Source organism: Calidris pugnax, unplaced genomic scaffold (assembly GCF_001431845.1).
Source record: "Calidris pugnax isolate Ruff unplaced genomic scaffold, ASM143184v1 scaffold30, whole genome shotgun sequence".
NCBI classification, from domain to species: Eukaryota; Metazoa; Chordata; class Aves; order Charadriiformes; family Scolopacidae; genus Calidris; species Calidris pugnax.
The window spans coordinates 3,857,511-3,874,820 of NW_015090776.1; the positions used below are offsets into that span (position 1 = coordinate 3,857,511).

Sequence of the window (17,310 nt, forward strand, 5' to 3'; positions counted from 1 at the left end):
CAGGCTGGGCGAGGAGAACTAGTTTTGTACAAAATCACCACCGGCAGAGGTGTGTACCTTGTGAGGTTACGTGTACCTTCTTATGCCCCCGCACTCTTCTGGAGCTGCCTGTCTGGGTGGCGGCCTGGGTGCTAATGCTGGTACCTAATGCTGGTACCTGCTTTTCCCAGCCCATGGGACTTGGACAGGGCTCTGTCTCTGCACCCCAGGAGCTCCTATCTCTTCCTCTTTCTTGGGTTGAGACTTTTTTCTCCTCCCCAGCACCGTCACTGCAAAGTCTGCAGCTTGGAGCTCCTGCCCATGGGCCTCTGCGTTGCAGGTGTTCCCTGATACCAGTGGTGCTTCACCAGCAGCTCTCAGGAGAGCCTGGCTGTGACGCTGATGGTTGTCCAAGCTGGGCTGTGGTCGTAGATGTTAATGGACCACTTGAAACTCTGGTTTAAAAACCTCCAGCTGGACTCTGTATGACTGTACATGGCCATTTCTCTTCTGTTGTCCCATCCTTTCACTGCCCTGTGTTTTTCGCTACACAGTTTGCCCCTAAACTGAAGCTGCCCAGGCTTAGGCTTGACTGGGAAAGATGGACCTGTTGCTGGTTTCCAGGAAAGGGAACTCCAGTAAGGTGAGCCATGGGCTCCTGCTGGTGCAGAACCACAGGGTCCTGCTCTCACCCAGCCCCAGGCAGTGGCTGAAGCGGAAATGCAGGAGTGATTCCTCACCAAAAAACCTGTGAGTGGTACAGGTGGAAATTTGCCAATGACTTCCTCGTGCATCACCCCCGGAGCTGTGTCTATGTGGGGCCAGACATGGACGTGTACATCAGTTAAGTTCAAGCTACTGCTCCTTGGTCCACTGCCACAGCACGGTGTAATGATAACCCTGTTGTATCCAGGACTGGGACTCTGGTGATCCCTGATGCCTAAATCTGGCCAGTGGTGACAGCCTGTCCCTTCAGGGAAGAGCCCATGGCAGAGTCCACCTGAGGTCCACATGTGCTGGCTAGAAGCAGTGCTGCAAACATGTGCTGAACTGAGGTCCCTGCAGCATTGGAGGCATGTCCAAGTGCTGTTGCTACCTCATCCATCCCTCTCCTGACACTGTTGGGTCATGCCCCCGGTTCCCACCTCCTTCCTGCTGCAGCCCAGGTCCTCTCCAAATTGACAGCTCATTTATAAAGGATGCTCTTTTTAACTGTTGCTTGTCAGAAATAAACTCTTCTTTGCCTGCCTGTTATTTGTCTCCAGTTTGTCCAGAGTCAGAAAGGTTTGGTTCATTCTCGCCCCTTGCTCCACCATGACGTCCAATTGCACAGTGGTCCCACCAAGGCAGTGCGTCCTGCTTCCTTGACTTTCTCTGCCAAAGAGCTCCAGCACACAGTGACACCATCTCCTCCTGCGCTCACTGATGTTTACACTCCTGTTCCCTTCTGATTCCCTGCTCTGCAGCAGCCCGGCTTCCTCTTCCTCCTCCTTCACTGCTCAGAGTTCATCCAGCAGGAGGTCCAAAGCCTTTGTCCTAGGTTCCCTTGGATCCCCTCCTAAAGCCAGTTTTGCACCTTGCCTCCTCTTGCATGGAGGGGCTATGGAATTCCTGCCCAATTCCTTTTTGGTTTCCTCATTACAGCTTCCCATCATCCAGTCCTGCTCCTGTAGGAAAATCCAGGCTGGGAAAGACAGCTGGAGTCATCTGGACAACCCCCAGGATCTCATACTCCTTGCTTTGTTCTGGTTTTTTTTTTTTGCCATGCAGTGAAGGCTTTTGACTCACAAAGGTACTGGCTGAACCTGGTTCTGGTTTTACTGGTCCAAGCACTGTCTATTCAGCTGGCCCACTGGGCCATGCAGCCCATCCCAGGCCTCTGCTCTCCAGCGAGGATATAAGCTGAGAGGTGGACAGCCCAGGTTAGGATTTCCCAGGCCATGAACCTGAAGTGTGTGCAAGCACAGACTTGGTGATACCAGAGAGAGCTGCTACATTTTGCTCTAGTAACTGCACCCAGCAATGTGAAACTTCAGAGGAGCAATGTTTCAGCAGCCTCCTGGAGATCTCATTCCTCTGAAGGCATTGAATTGCTGGGAACTCTCAAGGGCAGGAAATGCTTTAGTGGACAGTTATTTCTGGAGCAGGCTACCTCTGCTCACGTCTTGGACCCTATTATTCTCTTAGGATGGGCCTTTTCCTCCTGCTCCCCAAAATCCAATTGCTCTGTACCCTGGGAACTGGGGTGTTGTAACATAGAATCATAGAATGGTTAGAGTTAGAAGGGACCTAAAAGGTCATCGAGTTCCAATCCCCCTGCCATGTGCAGGGACACCTCCCACATCTTCCCAGTGATCTTCAAGGTGGATAACATCAGTGTGTGAGTCTCATTGAGATACATCTCCCAGAGGCCTCTTTCCAAATGCCAGCCTTTACTATTAGTACCTGTTAACATCTCATTAGGCTTCTCAGCTTCTGCCCTGACCTTTAGCCCACACGTGCCTTGGGGAAGGAGGAGAGGCCAATGGGTATTATTTTTTGTTAAAATTCATTGAGAAATAGAGACAAGATGAAACCACAACATATTTCCAGGTACATCACTTGTAGCAAAACACAACATTAAAATGGCACTGGGGAGGCCACACCTCGAGTATTGTGTCCAGTTTTGGGCACCTCAATACAAGAGAGATACCGAGGTGCTGAAGAGGGTGCAGAGGAGGGCAACAAAGCTGGTGAAGGGCCTGGAGAATAAATCGTACAACAAGTGATTAAAGGAGCTGGGACTGTTTAGTTTGAGGAAGAGGAGACTGAGAGGTGACCTCATCACTCTCTACAGCTACTTGACATTGTAGAGAGGTTGGTGCTGGTCTCTTCTCCCAGGTAATTAGTGATTGAACAAGAGGGAATGGCTTCAAGTTACAACAGGGTAGGTTTAAACTGAACATTAGGAAAGAGTTTTTAACAGAAGGAGTGGTCGGGCATTGGAATAGGCTGCCCAGGGGGGTGGTTGAGTCACCATCCCTGGATGTGTTTAAGAGTTGTTTAGATGTGGTGTTGGGGGATATGGTGTAGGGGAGAACTTTGTAGAGTAGGGTAGATGGTTGGACTCGATGATCCCAAGGGTCTTTTTCAACCTAAATGATTCTATGATTCTATGAATGCATAGGCTGTTCCTGAATGGCAGCTGGATATTTGTCCCAGTTGTCTCCTACCATCTGATTAAGGGAACAAGTTATTTAATCGTGCCATATAAAGCGTTCTCTAACCCACCGACTAAATACAGCTGATCATTTCTAAATAATGCCTTGCTCTTCGTGTGCTCCATTTGTTTGTGTGAGGGATTTTGTAAATGAAGGAGAAAGTGCCAATAACCTGATTGCTGCAAGGGGCTGCATGGTTGGGACAGTGGGAGCATCGGTAGCTCAGGGGACAGATGAGCACAACCAGCAGGCAGTGCCAGGGTTTTCAGCGGGATTTGGACTGGGCATCAGTGAGCAACAAGAGCTTCACAGGGGCCTGGCCTTAAACTGCAGGACCATAGAGCTGGGGCAGAATGGTAATTTTTTGTGCTGTTTAGTGCCTGTACATTGAAAATAGATGCTACGGGTGTTATTACAGCAAGAATCCCATCCCTGCCCCATCCCTGGAAGTGTTCAAGGCCAGGCTGGATGTGGCCTTAAGCAACCTGCTCTAGTGGGAGGTGTCCCTGCCCATGGCAGGGGGGTTGGAACTCGATGATCTTTGAGGTCCCTTCCAACCCAAACCATTCTATGATTCTATGATAAGAAGAAATGTAATATGTTTCAGTTAAAAACTGTAATTTCTTGCCCAGGCTGTTCGTGGTAAGCCTCTTCAGCTCTGCAAGGCCCCGTCTATACTCAAAAGCATTTTCATGACCCGTAAAGCTGTACAACAGCCCCCCCCGCAACACACCCCCTGCTTGTATTGCCTTGGTACTCCATCTTATCCCGTCTCACAAAAACGAAAAAAAAAAAAACCAACAAATTTCTTTGCAGTCACACAGTAAGTGAGAAGAGTTGTTGCCGTCATAGTTATGTCGGAGCAGGAAGATGAACGTGCTCCAACAGGTAAAGCTTTCTATGGGGGACTAGGCCAGAGCTGAAAACACCAACAATTTAAAAGGAGTAAGTAAAGAGCATGAAAAAGTAGAGTTGTAGGGTGCACGGCTGGGGCTTCTGGCTCGTGCTCAGACAAGGGGCTGCTCCTGAAGATGAAGGGGCTTTGGCTCATGTCCTTGTGCCACAGAGGTTTCCCGGGCAAATAAATAGTGGCTGGGCAGCAGGTGGCATGCCGCAGGTGGCATGGGAAGCTTCTTCCTTCTCTTGCCTTTGGGAAAGGTCTTTTCCAGAGGTTCACTCCTCGGGCACCTTTATTTGCTCGAGCAGATATGTTTGTGCTTGGCACTGCGGGCACTGAGCTGGATGTGACACAGCCCTCTCTCACCCCGCGGTGGGCACTGCTGTCTTTCAGGCTTGTGCCGTGCTCCTGGGCCAGGGGCTGGTGTGTCTCCAGGAGGGCAAAGATCCTTATTTCAACTAATTCAAAAATGCAGGTCTCCACCTGGACACAGACCAGCGCTCCCCTGCTCAAAGAGGCCAGGCAGCTGGAGCTGCTGCCCCTCTCCGCAGGCAGGAGACCCCCACACCACGCTGCGATCTCTGTGGCGCTTGGAAGCACCCAGCAGAGCTTCAGTAGGCGTTGCACGGGCAGTGCTGCTGTGTTTGAGAGCTTCCCTGCCCCTTCCTCCTGCTGCTCTGCCTCATGACACGTGTCTCTGGTGTCAGAAAGTGCAGGATCCCGTTTCCACATGGAGATGGAATGGTTCTGGGGCTGTCTGAGGAAATGCACCATGACAGCAAGCACCAGGCAGGACTGGGACAACCTCCCGCAGCGGCCGGTGCTCAGGAGGCTCCTCTGGAAAGCATTATTTTGCAAATTTTCCAGCAGTTTCTGACCTAATGAGGCAGCAGTCTCCAGCACCAACACGTCCAACACATCAGCCTACCAATATCTGAAGGGAGCTACAGGAGAGCTGGAGAGGGACTCTTTGTCAGGAAGTGTAGTGACAGAACAAGGGGTAATGGTTTTAAACTGGAAGAGGGGAGATTTAGATTAGATATTAGGAAGAAATTCTTTCCTGTGAGGGTGGTGAGGCACTGGAACAGGTTGGCCAGAGAAGCTGTGGCTGCCCCATCCCTGGAGGGGTTCAAGGCCAGGTTGGATGGGGCTTGGAGCAACCTGGTCTGGTGGGAGGTGTCCCTGCCCAGGGCAGGGGGGTTGGAACTAGATGATCTCTAGGGTCCCTTCCAACTCTAACCATTCTATGATCCTATGATTCTATGATCTCTGGTCTGCCATGTCAGCACGCAGCAGGAACTCTCAGCCAGCTCCAGCAGAAACATCTTGGCAGGGGGTGGGCCTTGCCTGCTGCCATTGTGTGTGACTAAAACATCCTTCCCATCAAACGTGATTGCCTTTCCCTTGGCCACAGAGGTCCAGGAAAGGGTCTGGCCATGTCTTGGAAGACCTGAGTCAGGAAATGGCATGGGAGTGACAGGAGCTGCTTCCTAGAACTCAGGCTTTGCCGTAGTGCTGCCCGAGAATGCAGCTCCATGGACACGGGGCTGAGCACAGAGCGTTCACCCTGCGGGTTCTAACAGAGCCACTGGCATTAACACTCACGCAGGATTCCAACAGGCGTGTGGGCAGGCTGCTCTGAGCAGTGCCGGGACTGCGATGGACAGATGGATGAATGGGCAGATGGATGAATGGAAGGACAGAGGAACACAGGGATGGATGGATGGATGAATGGATGGATGGATGGGTGGGTGGATGAGTGGGTGGGTGGATGGATGGATGGATGGATGGATGGATGGACAGAGGAGTGAGTGAATGGATGGATGGATGGATGGGATGGACAGATGGGTGGATGGACAGATGGGTGGATGGACAGATGGGTGGATGGATGGATGGATGGATGGATGGACGGACAGATGGGTGGATGCACGGATGGGTGGATGGATGGACAGATCGATGGATGGATGCATGCATGGGTGGATGGATGCACGGATGGATGGGCAGACAGATGGACAGATGTACCATCACCCTCTGGGACAAGTGAAGCTTGAGAATTGGGGAGCAGACTGGGACTAGGAATCAGCAAAGGAGAGCAAACACCACACGAACGCTCCGGGTTTGTAAAACCCGCACGGAGATAAATGAGGGCGCCGAGGAGAGAGCGGCCGGGCCCGCACTGACCGACAGCCCTCAGCGCCGCCATGGCCCCGCCCCGCCCCGCTCGCCCGCCCCCGTTGCCATGGCAGCGCGCGATCCCATAACACCTCAGCGGCGGGCGGAAGTAGATCCGGCGTCAGCCGAGAGGCGCAGAAAGTAGTTCCCTGGTGACGGCGGTGCCACGACCCGGAAGCGCGGAGGGAGCGTCTGTATCCTTGCGCAGAGCGACGGCCCCGGCCCCGGCCCCGGTGGCGGGAGAGCAGCGCCCGGCCCGGCGCGGCCCCCGGCATGTTCAAGAACACATTCCAGAGCGGGTTCCTCTCGGTGCTGTACAGCATCGGCAGCAAGCCGCTCCAGATCTGGGACAAGAAGGTGAGGAGAGGGCGGGACTGGCGGAGCAGCGCGGCCGCTCGCCTCAGCCGCCCGGGGCAGGCCTGGCCCGGCCTGGCGATACGAGGGGCTGTGGCCCACGGCCTGGGGCCCGGGCATCCGTGGGGCCGCCCTCGGTAGGCCACCCGGACCAAGTTACTGGCAAGCTCCCCGGAGTTTGGGGATTGTTTTTCAGGAGAATGTGTTATTATAAAAAAAGTGTCTTTTCTGCCTTTTCTGAGCAGCAGAGCCCTCCTCAGGGGAGCAGGTCAGCCCCGTGTCAGGATGTGCAGCACAGCAAGAGGCCGCAAAAAAGGCCAAACACGGGAAATAAGGAGCAGACAACAAAACGATGCTTCCCTGCGGTTGCTGGGTGTAACTGAGGTGGGGGTCTTCGCTCATGTATGACCCATTTCTAAAATGGGTTTGCTAAAGGTACTAGGCCGTGTGGTGGCTTTTAGGGTGTACAAGAAGTGACAATTGTTTGATCTGTTTATTTTTCCTTCCTGCTGTTTCTGGAGGTCCCCTGCCTTCTCCTGGGTATCTTGCATCAGGGAGCCCGTATCAGGAAGTTGGAGGTGTTGGTACCTTCTGCTTCCTGCCCGTCACAAACCACCCAAGGTTGCATTGCTGCCTAAAAGCAAGTCTGCAAAATACTTGCAGCGTCTCTCTCTGAGAGCAGGCTCCCCTCTCTGAGCTTGTGACAGGTATTCAGTTACTGGTGCTTGAACTTAACCTGAATTGCTCGTGGTTTCAGCAGGAATTAAAGCCTTCAGGGCAGTTCAGCAGATAGCAGTGTTGTTTGACCTCAGTGGGCTCACATGGGCATTTACAAGCCATGGGATGGTGGACAGGTAGCACAGACCCATCCTGTTTCCCATCGGTGGATTACCCATGCAGCTCTAAGAAGAAATGGGTTGCCCCTCAATAGTCTGGCTGTGTGCATGTGCCTGCGATAGGGATTTTGCACAAATATTCATGACTTTAAGAAGAGATCGGCAGTGTATTTGGATGATGTGAGGAGAGGACACATTTAAAGGCTCTTAGGCAAAGGAATGTGGTGTACCTCCACACTGGATGAAGCCATGAGCAATCTGGGCTGACCCTGCTTGGAGGTGGAGGTTGGACTGGAGATCTCCTGAGGTGCCTTCCAATGTGAATTGTCCTGTGCAGGGTGATACCATTGCAATTGCACAGCTCATGTGGTAGCCGGCAGGAACTCTGCTTGCAGGATGGATGTAAGCAGTGGTCCGTTTGAGTGCAATAGTGGTTGGATTGGCCAGAAAGGACTGATGAAAAATGTTTATGGCAACAGCAGCTGGGTATGCAGGCTGTTTCCATCACCTGCTGTAGGCCTTGCATGTGGCTGGGCTCCTCTGGCACTGCCTGGCGGCAGCAGCCCTATGAGCAGCAGGGCTGTGTGCAGGTACTCTTCCTCGCTCAGACGTCTGTCTGTGCTAAGGAAGCATGGCCAGCTTGGATGAGCTTGCTGTGAGGATCACCTTGCTCACAAAGGTGTGGTGTGAAACCAGAGTGGGTTTTCTGCCTGTCAATATTGGCATCACTTGTTCTTTCACCTTGGTTTTCCATTTAGAAGAAGTTGGGGTGGGTTTGTCCTGACACCATTGGTGTGTTTGCAGCAGCAGGAGGCAAGGGGCAGCACTTAGAGCATCTCACTGCCTTGGAGCTGAGAAAGTGGAATTCCTCAGGTCTTTGCTCCACTGTGTGGGTGTCATCTCCCCTGTTCAGCCCCTTCAGAAAATCCTGCTCCTTCTGCTGACTGGTGTGTTGGTCAGTGCAAAGACTCTATGAGCTTGTAGCGTTTGGAAGTGCCTCTGATGGTTTGAGTGCTGGTGACCTCCCGCAAGCAGGGATCTGGATGCTCAGTTGCTTGGTGAAGCCTCTCTGGCTCGTGGCAAGAACCTGCCAGGCTGGCAGCAGAGGGGCAGGCTGGCGTCTGGCTTGGGCAGCACTTCCATGAAGTGAGTAAATGTCCAGAAATGGTGAGGGATTTTTCCAGTGGGTTTGTTTGTTTATTTATTGGAAAACGCTGATCTGTTCAAACTCAGACATCCCAGAAATGGTCCAGCTCTGGCATCTCCACAGGAGAAGGTTAGGGTTTCTGGAAAAATCACTTTGCAGTAAGTGATTGGTGCTCTCTTCAAGGGTGCAAAAAATGCACCTGTAGTTTTGGTGAGAATTGAAAGCAAGGGATTTTATGTTCTAGGTGAACATCCTGATTACTGTATTCGTAGCTGCCTAATATGAACTCTCTTATCCTTGCAAAGAGTACCAGCAGACAGTGATTTTTGTTTGTTTGTTTTTGTTTAAATCTTAGAGAATCTCAAGCTTTTGTGACATTGAGGAAACTATTTCTTGTTTGACCCTAGTAGGATGTGCACTGCTTGTGCTGATGGAGACAGTGTGAAATAGAGGCTTCTTCATTTGATATAGGTGTAGAAGTGGGACACTGGAAGCCTTTCCTTGTTGTGAGCATTTGTAACCTTCCTCTAAGTAGTAGGATACAGTTCTCTTCTCCCTCAAGGGCTGTGGGTAAGCTCTGGGCAGGCCTTGGCAGCAAACCTTGTTGAGCCCAATCTGGCCTGTCCACCAGTGCCCTGTCTCAGGGGACTCTGGCAGGACTGAAATGTCCAGACCTTGGGAAGAGCGTGGTGACTGTCCCACCATCCCTGCAGGCAGAGCTTCCTCCTTCAGCCTCATCTGCAGAGAGACAGTAACAGACAGTAACTGCTGGGCTGTGCTCTCTTCTCCTGTCTTCCAGCACTCTGCGTGCCTGGTTTGGAGACCTGTTTGCAATGTGTTTTCTGTTTGCATTCTGGCACTTCGTTGCTCAGTCTTCTGTTTATTCCTGCAGCGTCCTGCCACTGTGGTCCTCCCCACTGACGCACGGAGTAAGCTAGCCAGTCTCCAGGGGACTGGCTGACGATTTTCTGCACAGCAAATGGGCACAGTTCAATGAAATTTGTCAAACCTATTGATCTTCTTGCTGCTTTCTCCATATTCCTTCTGCTGGCCTGTCAACGTGGAATATCGTTAGCAATTTCAAATGCTGTTGGGAAGGCGCAAGGTCAGCTGGTGTTCAATACCTGTCTGAATGTCAAACATGTGCTCTGCTACCAGGATGCAGATAGCAATTTCCCTGATAAGCGTGGCCAGGATCAAGTCCCTGCAAACGCTGTGGCAGGGTCCTCTCTTGCAGCCCTTCTCTGACTCGTTAGTTCTCTCACACAGCATCCTTGTCTGGGTCATCCCAGATCTCTGCATCTCGAGTACAGCAGTCCATGCTGCTCACTCCTCCCCAAACCTGCGTGCACCAAGTGGTACAGCACCGCCAGGTAGCTCCTGCTTTTGCCTCTTGTTTTGCCCTTTCTCCCTGGGGAAAGGAGGTGGCATAAGGGTCTTGTGCCTGTTCTGGACCCACCAGAGTCCAGAGACCACTGGCTTTGAGAAGCGCTGGCCTGTCCCAAGGCAAGGGTGTTCCCATGTCTATGGCAGTCTGGGTGATGGTGCTGGCTGTGTTTCGGCTTGTTGTTGCTGGCACAAGTCCGTTGCCTAACGACGGGGCAGCCAGCAACGATGCGGGAGCAAACCTCCAGAGGTCGGCCTTGGACTGTGGCATCCCATCTGCCAGTGGGTGGGTGGCTTGGCCTGGGGAGGATTGCCCCTTTCTCCTTTTCCTCTGGTCTTTGTTATGTTTGACTAGTGTTGCTAGCAGCAACAGCAGCTTCAAGAACTATACATTGAACATACATATTTCTGTGTGTGAAATCCTGTGTGTATATAGTCACTGTCTGTGAAACTGCTGTTCCCTCCAAACCCTGTGAGATTTGAGCTTTGCATCTGCAAAAAAAAACCAAAAAACTTTTCCAGTTTGTCTTAAGCCAGCAGGTAACTTCCCAGTAATCCTGATTCAGATGATATTAGGCATTTGAAGAACTTTTATTTTCTAAGAGGGTTAATGCCCTTTTTCCCAGCTTCAAAAATCCGCCATCTTAGACTTAAGATGGCTAGAAAATATTGGCAAAGTAGAAATGTGGAGTGTTTTGTTTAGATTTCTGAAATTTTCTGAAATTTTTTTCTGAGCTTCCGTGAGGTAGGGGAAAGCCCCTGGAGACTGGGAGCTCTTGCTGAGTAGTCACTGCGAGCACAGCAGGACCATCCCTCCTGGGTCCTGACTGCAGAAACTTACACTGAGCTGGGTAGGACCAGGAGGAAGGGTTCTGCCACAGTCTGGCTGTTTTGTGCTTAACTCCTCTCTTTTCTGCTGTCTTTTCATCCTGTTTCTGGCAATGCTGAGGAGGAAGAGTGGCTGCTTTTCATTGTTGCTGTAATCTGGGGAAGGAAAACCTTCACAGACTAAGGAAGGGGACCTGGTTACAGATAGAAACACTGCTGACTAATTGGTTTAAAGCATGTTTAGCTGTTTTCTTTCTTACTGTCCTCTCCAGAGAAGTCTAAACCTGAACCTTTTTCCCCTCTGTGGAGCCCGTAAGCTATCCTGAGTGAAAGGTGTTTTACGTGGCGTGGAGGCAGGCTTTGTTGTGCGCTGCTGTCACTTGCTTAGGCATGGTTATTTCCCAGTGTTAAGTCTGCATCCTTGTGGTTTCCAGGATTTAATTTTCCATATGCCAGCCACTGCTTCAAATACAGAGGCACATGGGGCTTCTGTGCGCCTGGTGATTTTATTAAAAAAATAAAAGGCAACTCATCCAGACCTTGGGCAGTTGGTTTCTCCTGAACAGATCTATAAATCCATGGGAGTTGCATTTGATGCAAAGGAGAGGTACGGTTATCCCGTAAGGATTCTCTCTCTGAGCTTAATGTTTTCTGGAAGTATCTGTGCAGGCTTGAGGCAGGGTGAGATGCGCTCTTGTGCGCAGCAGCTGGGGATCCAGGCTGAGCTTTCTTGAAACTGCTTAGTGTAGAGATGGGTCAGGGGGTGGGCTGCTCGCAGGGCTTATCTGGCTTTTCTCCTTTCTTCCAGCAAATGTATGCAACACCACCGAGGTAGGGCCCTCTGAAGAAATGAACTCTGAAGATGAATTGTTAAACCTGTAAATCATTTTGTAGCTCATGACTGGAACTATCCCATTAGAAGCTTAATGTATCCTTTATATTAGCAGCAGTGTTAGGCGCTAAAGAAATTAATTCGTGGAGCCGGAAGGAGAATTGCAATTTCCTGATCAAGCACTGAGGAAGAGCAGAGGACTTCATTAGCAAAAGTGCCTTTTAAATGGAGATAAATTTGGTGGGAAGTAAGCTGCTTCATCAAAACAAAAATAAATCCTCAGACCCTGGGATTCAGCCATGTGGCTTGTGGAGAAAAATGCATTTGTGTTGGTTCCTGGTTCTGGTCCTGGCCTCCCTGAGACCTGTGAGGAGCTGGCTGCATCTGAATAGCCAAATCCTTGTGCCCCTCAGCAGAGCAGATGATGGCTCTGTGTTTGCATATGCTGTGATTCTGAAGAATTTCAAGCAAGGTCTCCTCTGGTCCTGCTCTTCCACAGAGGCTGTCAGCCATGCCCAGCAGTAGAGACTTAGAGCCCTTGGTGATGTGGACAGCTGTTTGCTTGCCCCTGTATTGCTTGTACTTGTTTTTACCCCTTATCCCACTCTAGTTTGATCTTGCTCTGACACTTAGGCTTGTCTGTTTGGGCCTCTAACATGAAGCTTGAGTCACTCATGTTCACTGCAGGGTATTTTGATAAATTGAAGTCTTGCACTTGGTGTCTGCAGCGTGCTGGGTCATAAACGGAGTCCTGGCACTCTGGGGCAGTGATCAAAGCCTTGGTAACAGCGATGTCCAGGACAATAAGAGCCCAGTAGATGGGTTCTCCTGAGATCTTTTTCTCCCTCTCAATGGAGCTGTGGGGGCCTCTGTTTCCCTGTCAAGTAACATCTGTGCTCACTGCCTCACTCTTCTTCCAGGTGCGCAATGGCCACATCAAGCGAATCACTGACAATGACATTCAGTCGCTGGTGCTGGAGATAGAAGGAACTAACGTCAGGTAGGAGAAGGCATCTTCTTCTACCCTAGTGTGCCCTGTGGGCTTGGCCCTGGAGCAGAGTGAAAGATGTCAGTGCCCAGCAGACATCTCCTTCAGACTCTGCTCCAACCTCTTTGTCAATAAATTGAAGAATACAATACCCCTCTGTGGCACTGTGCTGTGCCTTTCCATGTACGTGCTTGTAGAGCTCTGTCTCATCCTCAGTCAGGCTGAGAGATAAAAAAATAAAGTCCCGTTATTTTTCCATCACTTGGAGAGAAAAGCTATATTTGATACCAGTCCCCAGTCAGTGCTGCCAGTTACTGAGAAAGCAGCACTCCACCTTCTGCATCTTTTATTGTCTTGGACCTGCTCTGCTGCTCTCCCCACGTGACAGCTGCTCCCCCGACAGCAGGAAGATCAAAGGGAGATTTATTAGGGGAGTTGCTTACGGTGCTTCACTTAGCAACCTCGTCTCCATCGACCGGGGAGAGAGATGCCAGCTCCATGAGCGGGTTCAGAGTCTCCAAGGCTTCTCCAGGAGTGATTCAGAGCAGGGCAGTCCTTATAAGGGCAATGGAGACTCCTCTCCTGCAGACAGGCTGAGCCAACGCTTCTCTTCCCAAGATGTGTTGATACAGAACTTGCCAGGCGTGACGTGTACTTCTGGGGCTCATGACCTCTGTTCTCCCAGCCATATAGAGCACACAGGGCCTCTCCTGTGCTCTGGAGAACTCTGCCTGTTCAGTCAAGGGTAAGAGGAGGTTGTGGTAAGAAACAGTGCTGACATGGCCTTGAAACTGGGGAGTTGTAGCTGTCCAGGAAGGTGTTTCATGCCCTGTGTGAGAAAAGTGGGATTTAAAAATGCATTCTTTGGGCCTTTTATCTCGTTCTCCCTGCAGCCACCTCTGAAATTCTCCCTCCTGTTACAGGAAGCCTTGGTTGTTGTTGAGAACTTATGATCACAGTTATCTTTTTCTGCCTGTCCTCCAAGATTGCATTAGGTCAAGGGAGAGACTTGGGATGCAGGCTGTGTGCTTTGTGCCATGTAAGATCCTAAAGTGATTTTCTGTCCCTCTCAGTACCACGTACATCACATGCCCTGCTGACCCAAAGAAGACCCTGGGCATCAAACTACCGTTCCTAGTGATGATCATCAAGAACCTGAAGAAATACTTCACTTTCGAAGTGCAGGTAAGGAGCATGCCCTCCAGGCACCAGTGAGGAAGGTGCCAGGGAGCCCGGAGTCTTATGTTGTAACTTGTCTCAGGCAACATGTCATCCCCAAAATGATTTTGAGTTTTGACCATGTCACGTGTCAGGTCTTCTGCTATGGAAGCGTCAGTCAGCTCACAAGCACATTGTTGCTGTTCCTAAAAATGGGTCTGTTTCCTGTGTTAAAGATACTTCTGCTGTGAAACAGAGGGGTGGGAGTAGGAGAGCCTTGTCTCAGAGACGGGTAAAGCCTGAGCTGTCTTGGTGAGGTGGGGGCCCCTGACACCTGGGTCAGCAGCCTTCCTTCCTTGCCTCAGGTGCTGGATGATAAGAACGTACGCCGGCGTTTTCGGGCAAGTAACTACCAGAGCACAACTCGGGTGAAGCCCTTCATCTGTACCATGCCCATGCGGCTGGACGATGGCTGGAACCAAATCCAGTTCAACCTGTCTGACTTCACACGCCGGGCTTATGGGACAAACTACATTGAGACCCTCAGAGTTCAGGTGAGAAGCAGGCGTGTCCTGCCCACAGAAACTGTGGTTGGTAATCTTCCTGCTGGTTGGAATGGCCTTGCTGTATATTGGGAATCTGAGCTTTGCCCTGACTGGTTCTTTTGCCAGTCCTGCTCCTTGCAGAGCACTGCAAGGGGGGAGAAAGGGCGTAACCAAGGCAACAGATGGCTTGATGCTGCCTCATGTCACTGGACTAGACTGGGATGAAGGAGCTCATTTCCATCTTGTTTCTCTTGCTGGCTGTCAGGGTAAGAGTTGCAGTCCCCTTAAAGCTCCCTGCAACGTGCTACACATCCTGGAAATGAGCTGTGTGCTGCCTTACTGCCCGATATGCCAGACAGCGACCAGCTGAGTGGGAGCCTGGCTGGTAAAGACCTGGGGTGTTATGGTGTGTGTGTAACCCTGGTCAAGCTTGTTTCCTAGTGTGGGTGGAATGACCCTACCTTCACTGAGTCCCTTGGAGCAGAGCTGATGCAATGTTTGTTCCTCCTGATGATGTGACACTTGTTCCATTTGCCAGGGATTCACGTTCGCTGTGTCCAGTGGCATGTGTTATTTTGAGGAATGTCTGTGTGCGGAGCAGGCCTGTGCCTTAACGTGATGGAACTGCTAAAGTTCCTTGTGGGGCTGCCCTGAGATGAGCAGACAACTGGGAAATGTCTGCCTTCTCACATACCCGTGAGGGGGACTGGAGTGACTCCTTCCCTGCCAGCTGATAGTGCAGGCAGTGCAGATCAGACAGTCTCATTCTTGACCTCAGGGGGCCCGGAAGAGGGAGTGTTAAAAATGCAGCAAGCTGAGACTGAAAGTGTTCTAGCAAATGCTGGTATCGGTGGAAAAGCAGAGGTGGGTTCATAGCAAATAACCCTCTAAGCAACTGAGGCAGATCTCAATTTGCAGAGATGCCAGAGCTTGGCCAACTCTCTTGAGCCAGCTGGAGAGAGCATCTAATGCAAAGCAGAGGGCATGAGCCAATGTTTCTTCTCTGATGCCCTGTCGGATTCAGAGAGAGGCAGTGAGGTCTTTCCTCCAGCTGCTGAGCCAAGGAATCCAGGCTGCTGCACAATAGTGAAACTGGATGTGGAAAGAGCATGTGGAAAATGGACTCACTCTGTTTTGACTCTCAGATCCACGCCAACTGTCGCATCCGACGAGTTTACTTCTCTGACCGGCTCTACTCAGAGGATGAGCTCCCAGCTGAGTTCAAGCTATACCTGCCTGTCCAGAACAAGGCCAAGGTGAGCTAGCTGTGGGCGAGGAGGGTGGGAGCAGCAGATGGACCAGGCTGGCTTTCCTCCTCCCACTGCCTTCACAATCCAGAGTTTCTTCTAGCTGCAGAGCTCTTCCCAGCTTTGGCCGTCAGGCAGGGAGTACCCTCGCTGATGCCAGGGTGAGCAGTCTGTGGGGGTGCCTTGCTGAGTGGCTTTCCTGCTGAAACATGTGGAAGTTGTCCTTCCCTTCTAGAAGCAGGGTGAGCTGTGCAGCCCACGTCCTTCCTCTTTGGGTTGAAGGACTCTGGGCACTGTGGCAGCCTCCTGGCATTTCTTGGAGCTTTCACCCATGACTCAGCACAGTGGCTTTGCTCTTCAGAGCTGGCTGCAGCTCCACGCTTGTCTTGCTGGAGAGATGCTGTTTGTGTTCCTCTAGCCCGAACTTAACTGCCGTCTGCTCTCTTTCCTACCCAGTGCAGACGGTGGTGCTATAAGGTGGGAAAGGGATAGGCAAGGTTGTGGCTGCCTAGCAGGAGGAGATGCCAAACTCTGCTGTTATGGTGATGGGAGAGGAGTCCCTGGCATATCGGCAGCAGTCTTGAGGCTTGTGAGGAAGCACCTTCTTTGCCAAGGCCAGCCTGTCCCAGTGCAGGTGCTTCTTCTAGCAGAGAAGATTCCTAGGCAAAATCTCAAGGAACTGGGGAAGGCTCTTGGTTGTTGACCTTAGTAGGAGGTAGAAGGCAGTGTTAACACGAGGTAACACCTCTAGGGAACTTGTCCCATTCTTCTGGGCTGTAGCAGCCTCCTGGAGGTGTCTGGGGAATGCTTGGGAGTGCTTACAGTTGTCTTGGTGCTGCTGAGTCTAATAAGTGTCTCCTTTCTTCTCCCTGCTCTGTCCAGCAATAACACTGCGTTGGGAAGAGATGTGAGAAGTGTTTGGGGTCAGTAGGAAAACAAAAGCAGGTGGAAGAGAAGGCCCTCCTGAGACCAAGTTTTAGATCAGCTCATCTTGGCTGGGGTAACTTTAATTCATCTGGTATCCCTCTTCTGGACAGGACACAATTAACCGTGTAACAGGTCTGGGACTATGTTGTTGGTGTGCGAGTTGTCCTAGCTGTTCCTAAAGTGCTGAGCCTAAACACTGCAAGTAGCATGATACCTGACCTTCTGTTGCACAGAGGGGTTGCTCCAAGTGGCCACTGTGCCTCCAAAGAGAAGATTCAGCAGGAATTACGGGGTTAAGTGTGCCCTCTTGAAGATACCAATTTTATTTTTTCTTTCCTTGTTTTCCATCTCTTATTTTATATATGCTCTAAATATGGACATAATACTTTTGGAAAGTTATTAAACATTTGACTCTGTAAGTCTGCTTCTGGCTTCTTCCTCCTATGATGGATCCTTTAACTTGCACACGTTAGCACTTCAGAGGGTGCTGAAGAGTTTCTTTAGGAACCCAGATGTTAGAACTTGTGTCTGAAATTGACTTTGATTGGCAGCCTTGCTGTTTAAGGGATAGCACAGGTGTGAACAACACAAGAGAGGAAAAATGGTAAGGTTTCTGTCCGGTTCAGGAGGTTTGTGGTATTCTACCTATGACAAAATCTCATGCTGTTCACTTTCAGTACATGGAAATGGGTTTTTCATTCCCTTCTTACTTGAAGCCATTTTCCCAGCGGTGACAAATTGCTTCTACCTGCCAGTTAGGGCACCACTGTGTTTGCTGTGTAGTTAAACAACTCGCTCCACCTCTCAACTAAG

At 50.9% G+C, this 17,310-nt stretch overlaps 1 protein-coding gene across 2 annotated transcripts; it reads left to right on the forward strand.

The window, feature by feature from the left end:
* The first annotated feature begins 6,407 nt into the window (after window positions 1-6,407).
* Window positions 6,408-16,916, forward strand: CFAP20 (cilia and flagella associated protein 20). 2 transcript variants are annotated; one of them, XM_014947796.1, is made up of 6 exons: window positions 6,413-6,606; window positions 12,553-12,632; window positions 13,694-13,805; window positions 14,144-14,332; window positions 15,469-15,579; window positions 16,453-16,916. In XM_014947796.1, exons 1-6 carry the CDS (start codon window positions 6,523-6,525, stop codon window positions 16,456-16,458), a joined length of 582 nt encoding a protein of 193 aa, XP_014803282.1. In that variant the 5' UTR covers window positions 6,413-6,522; the 3' UTR covers window positions 16,459-16,916. The 2 variants fall into 2 exon arrangements, with proteins under 2 accessions (XP_014803274.1, XP_014803282.1); XM_014947788.1 differs by lacking the exon at window positions 16,453-16,916 and having other exon boundaries at window positions 6,408-6,606; window positions 15,469-15,588.
* The last annotated feature ends 394 nt before the right edge of the window (window positions 16,917-17,310 follow it).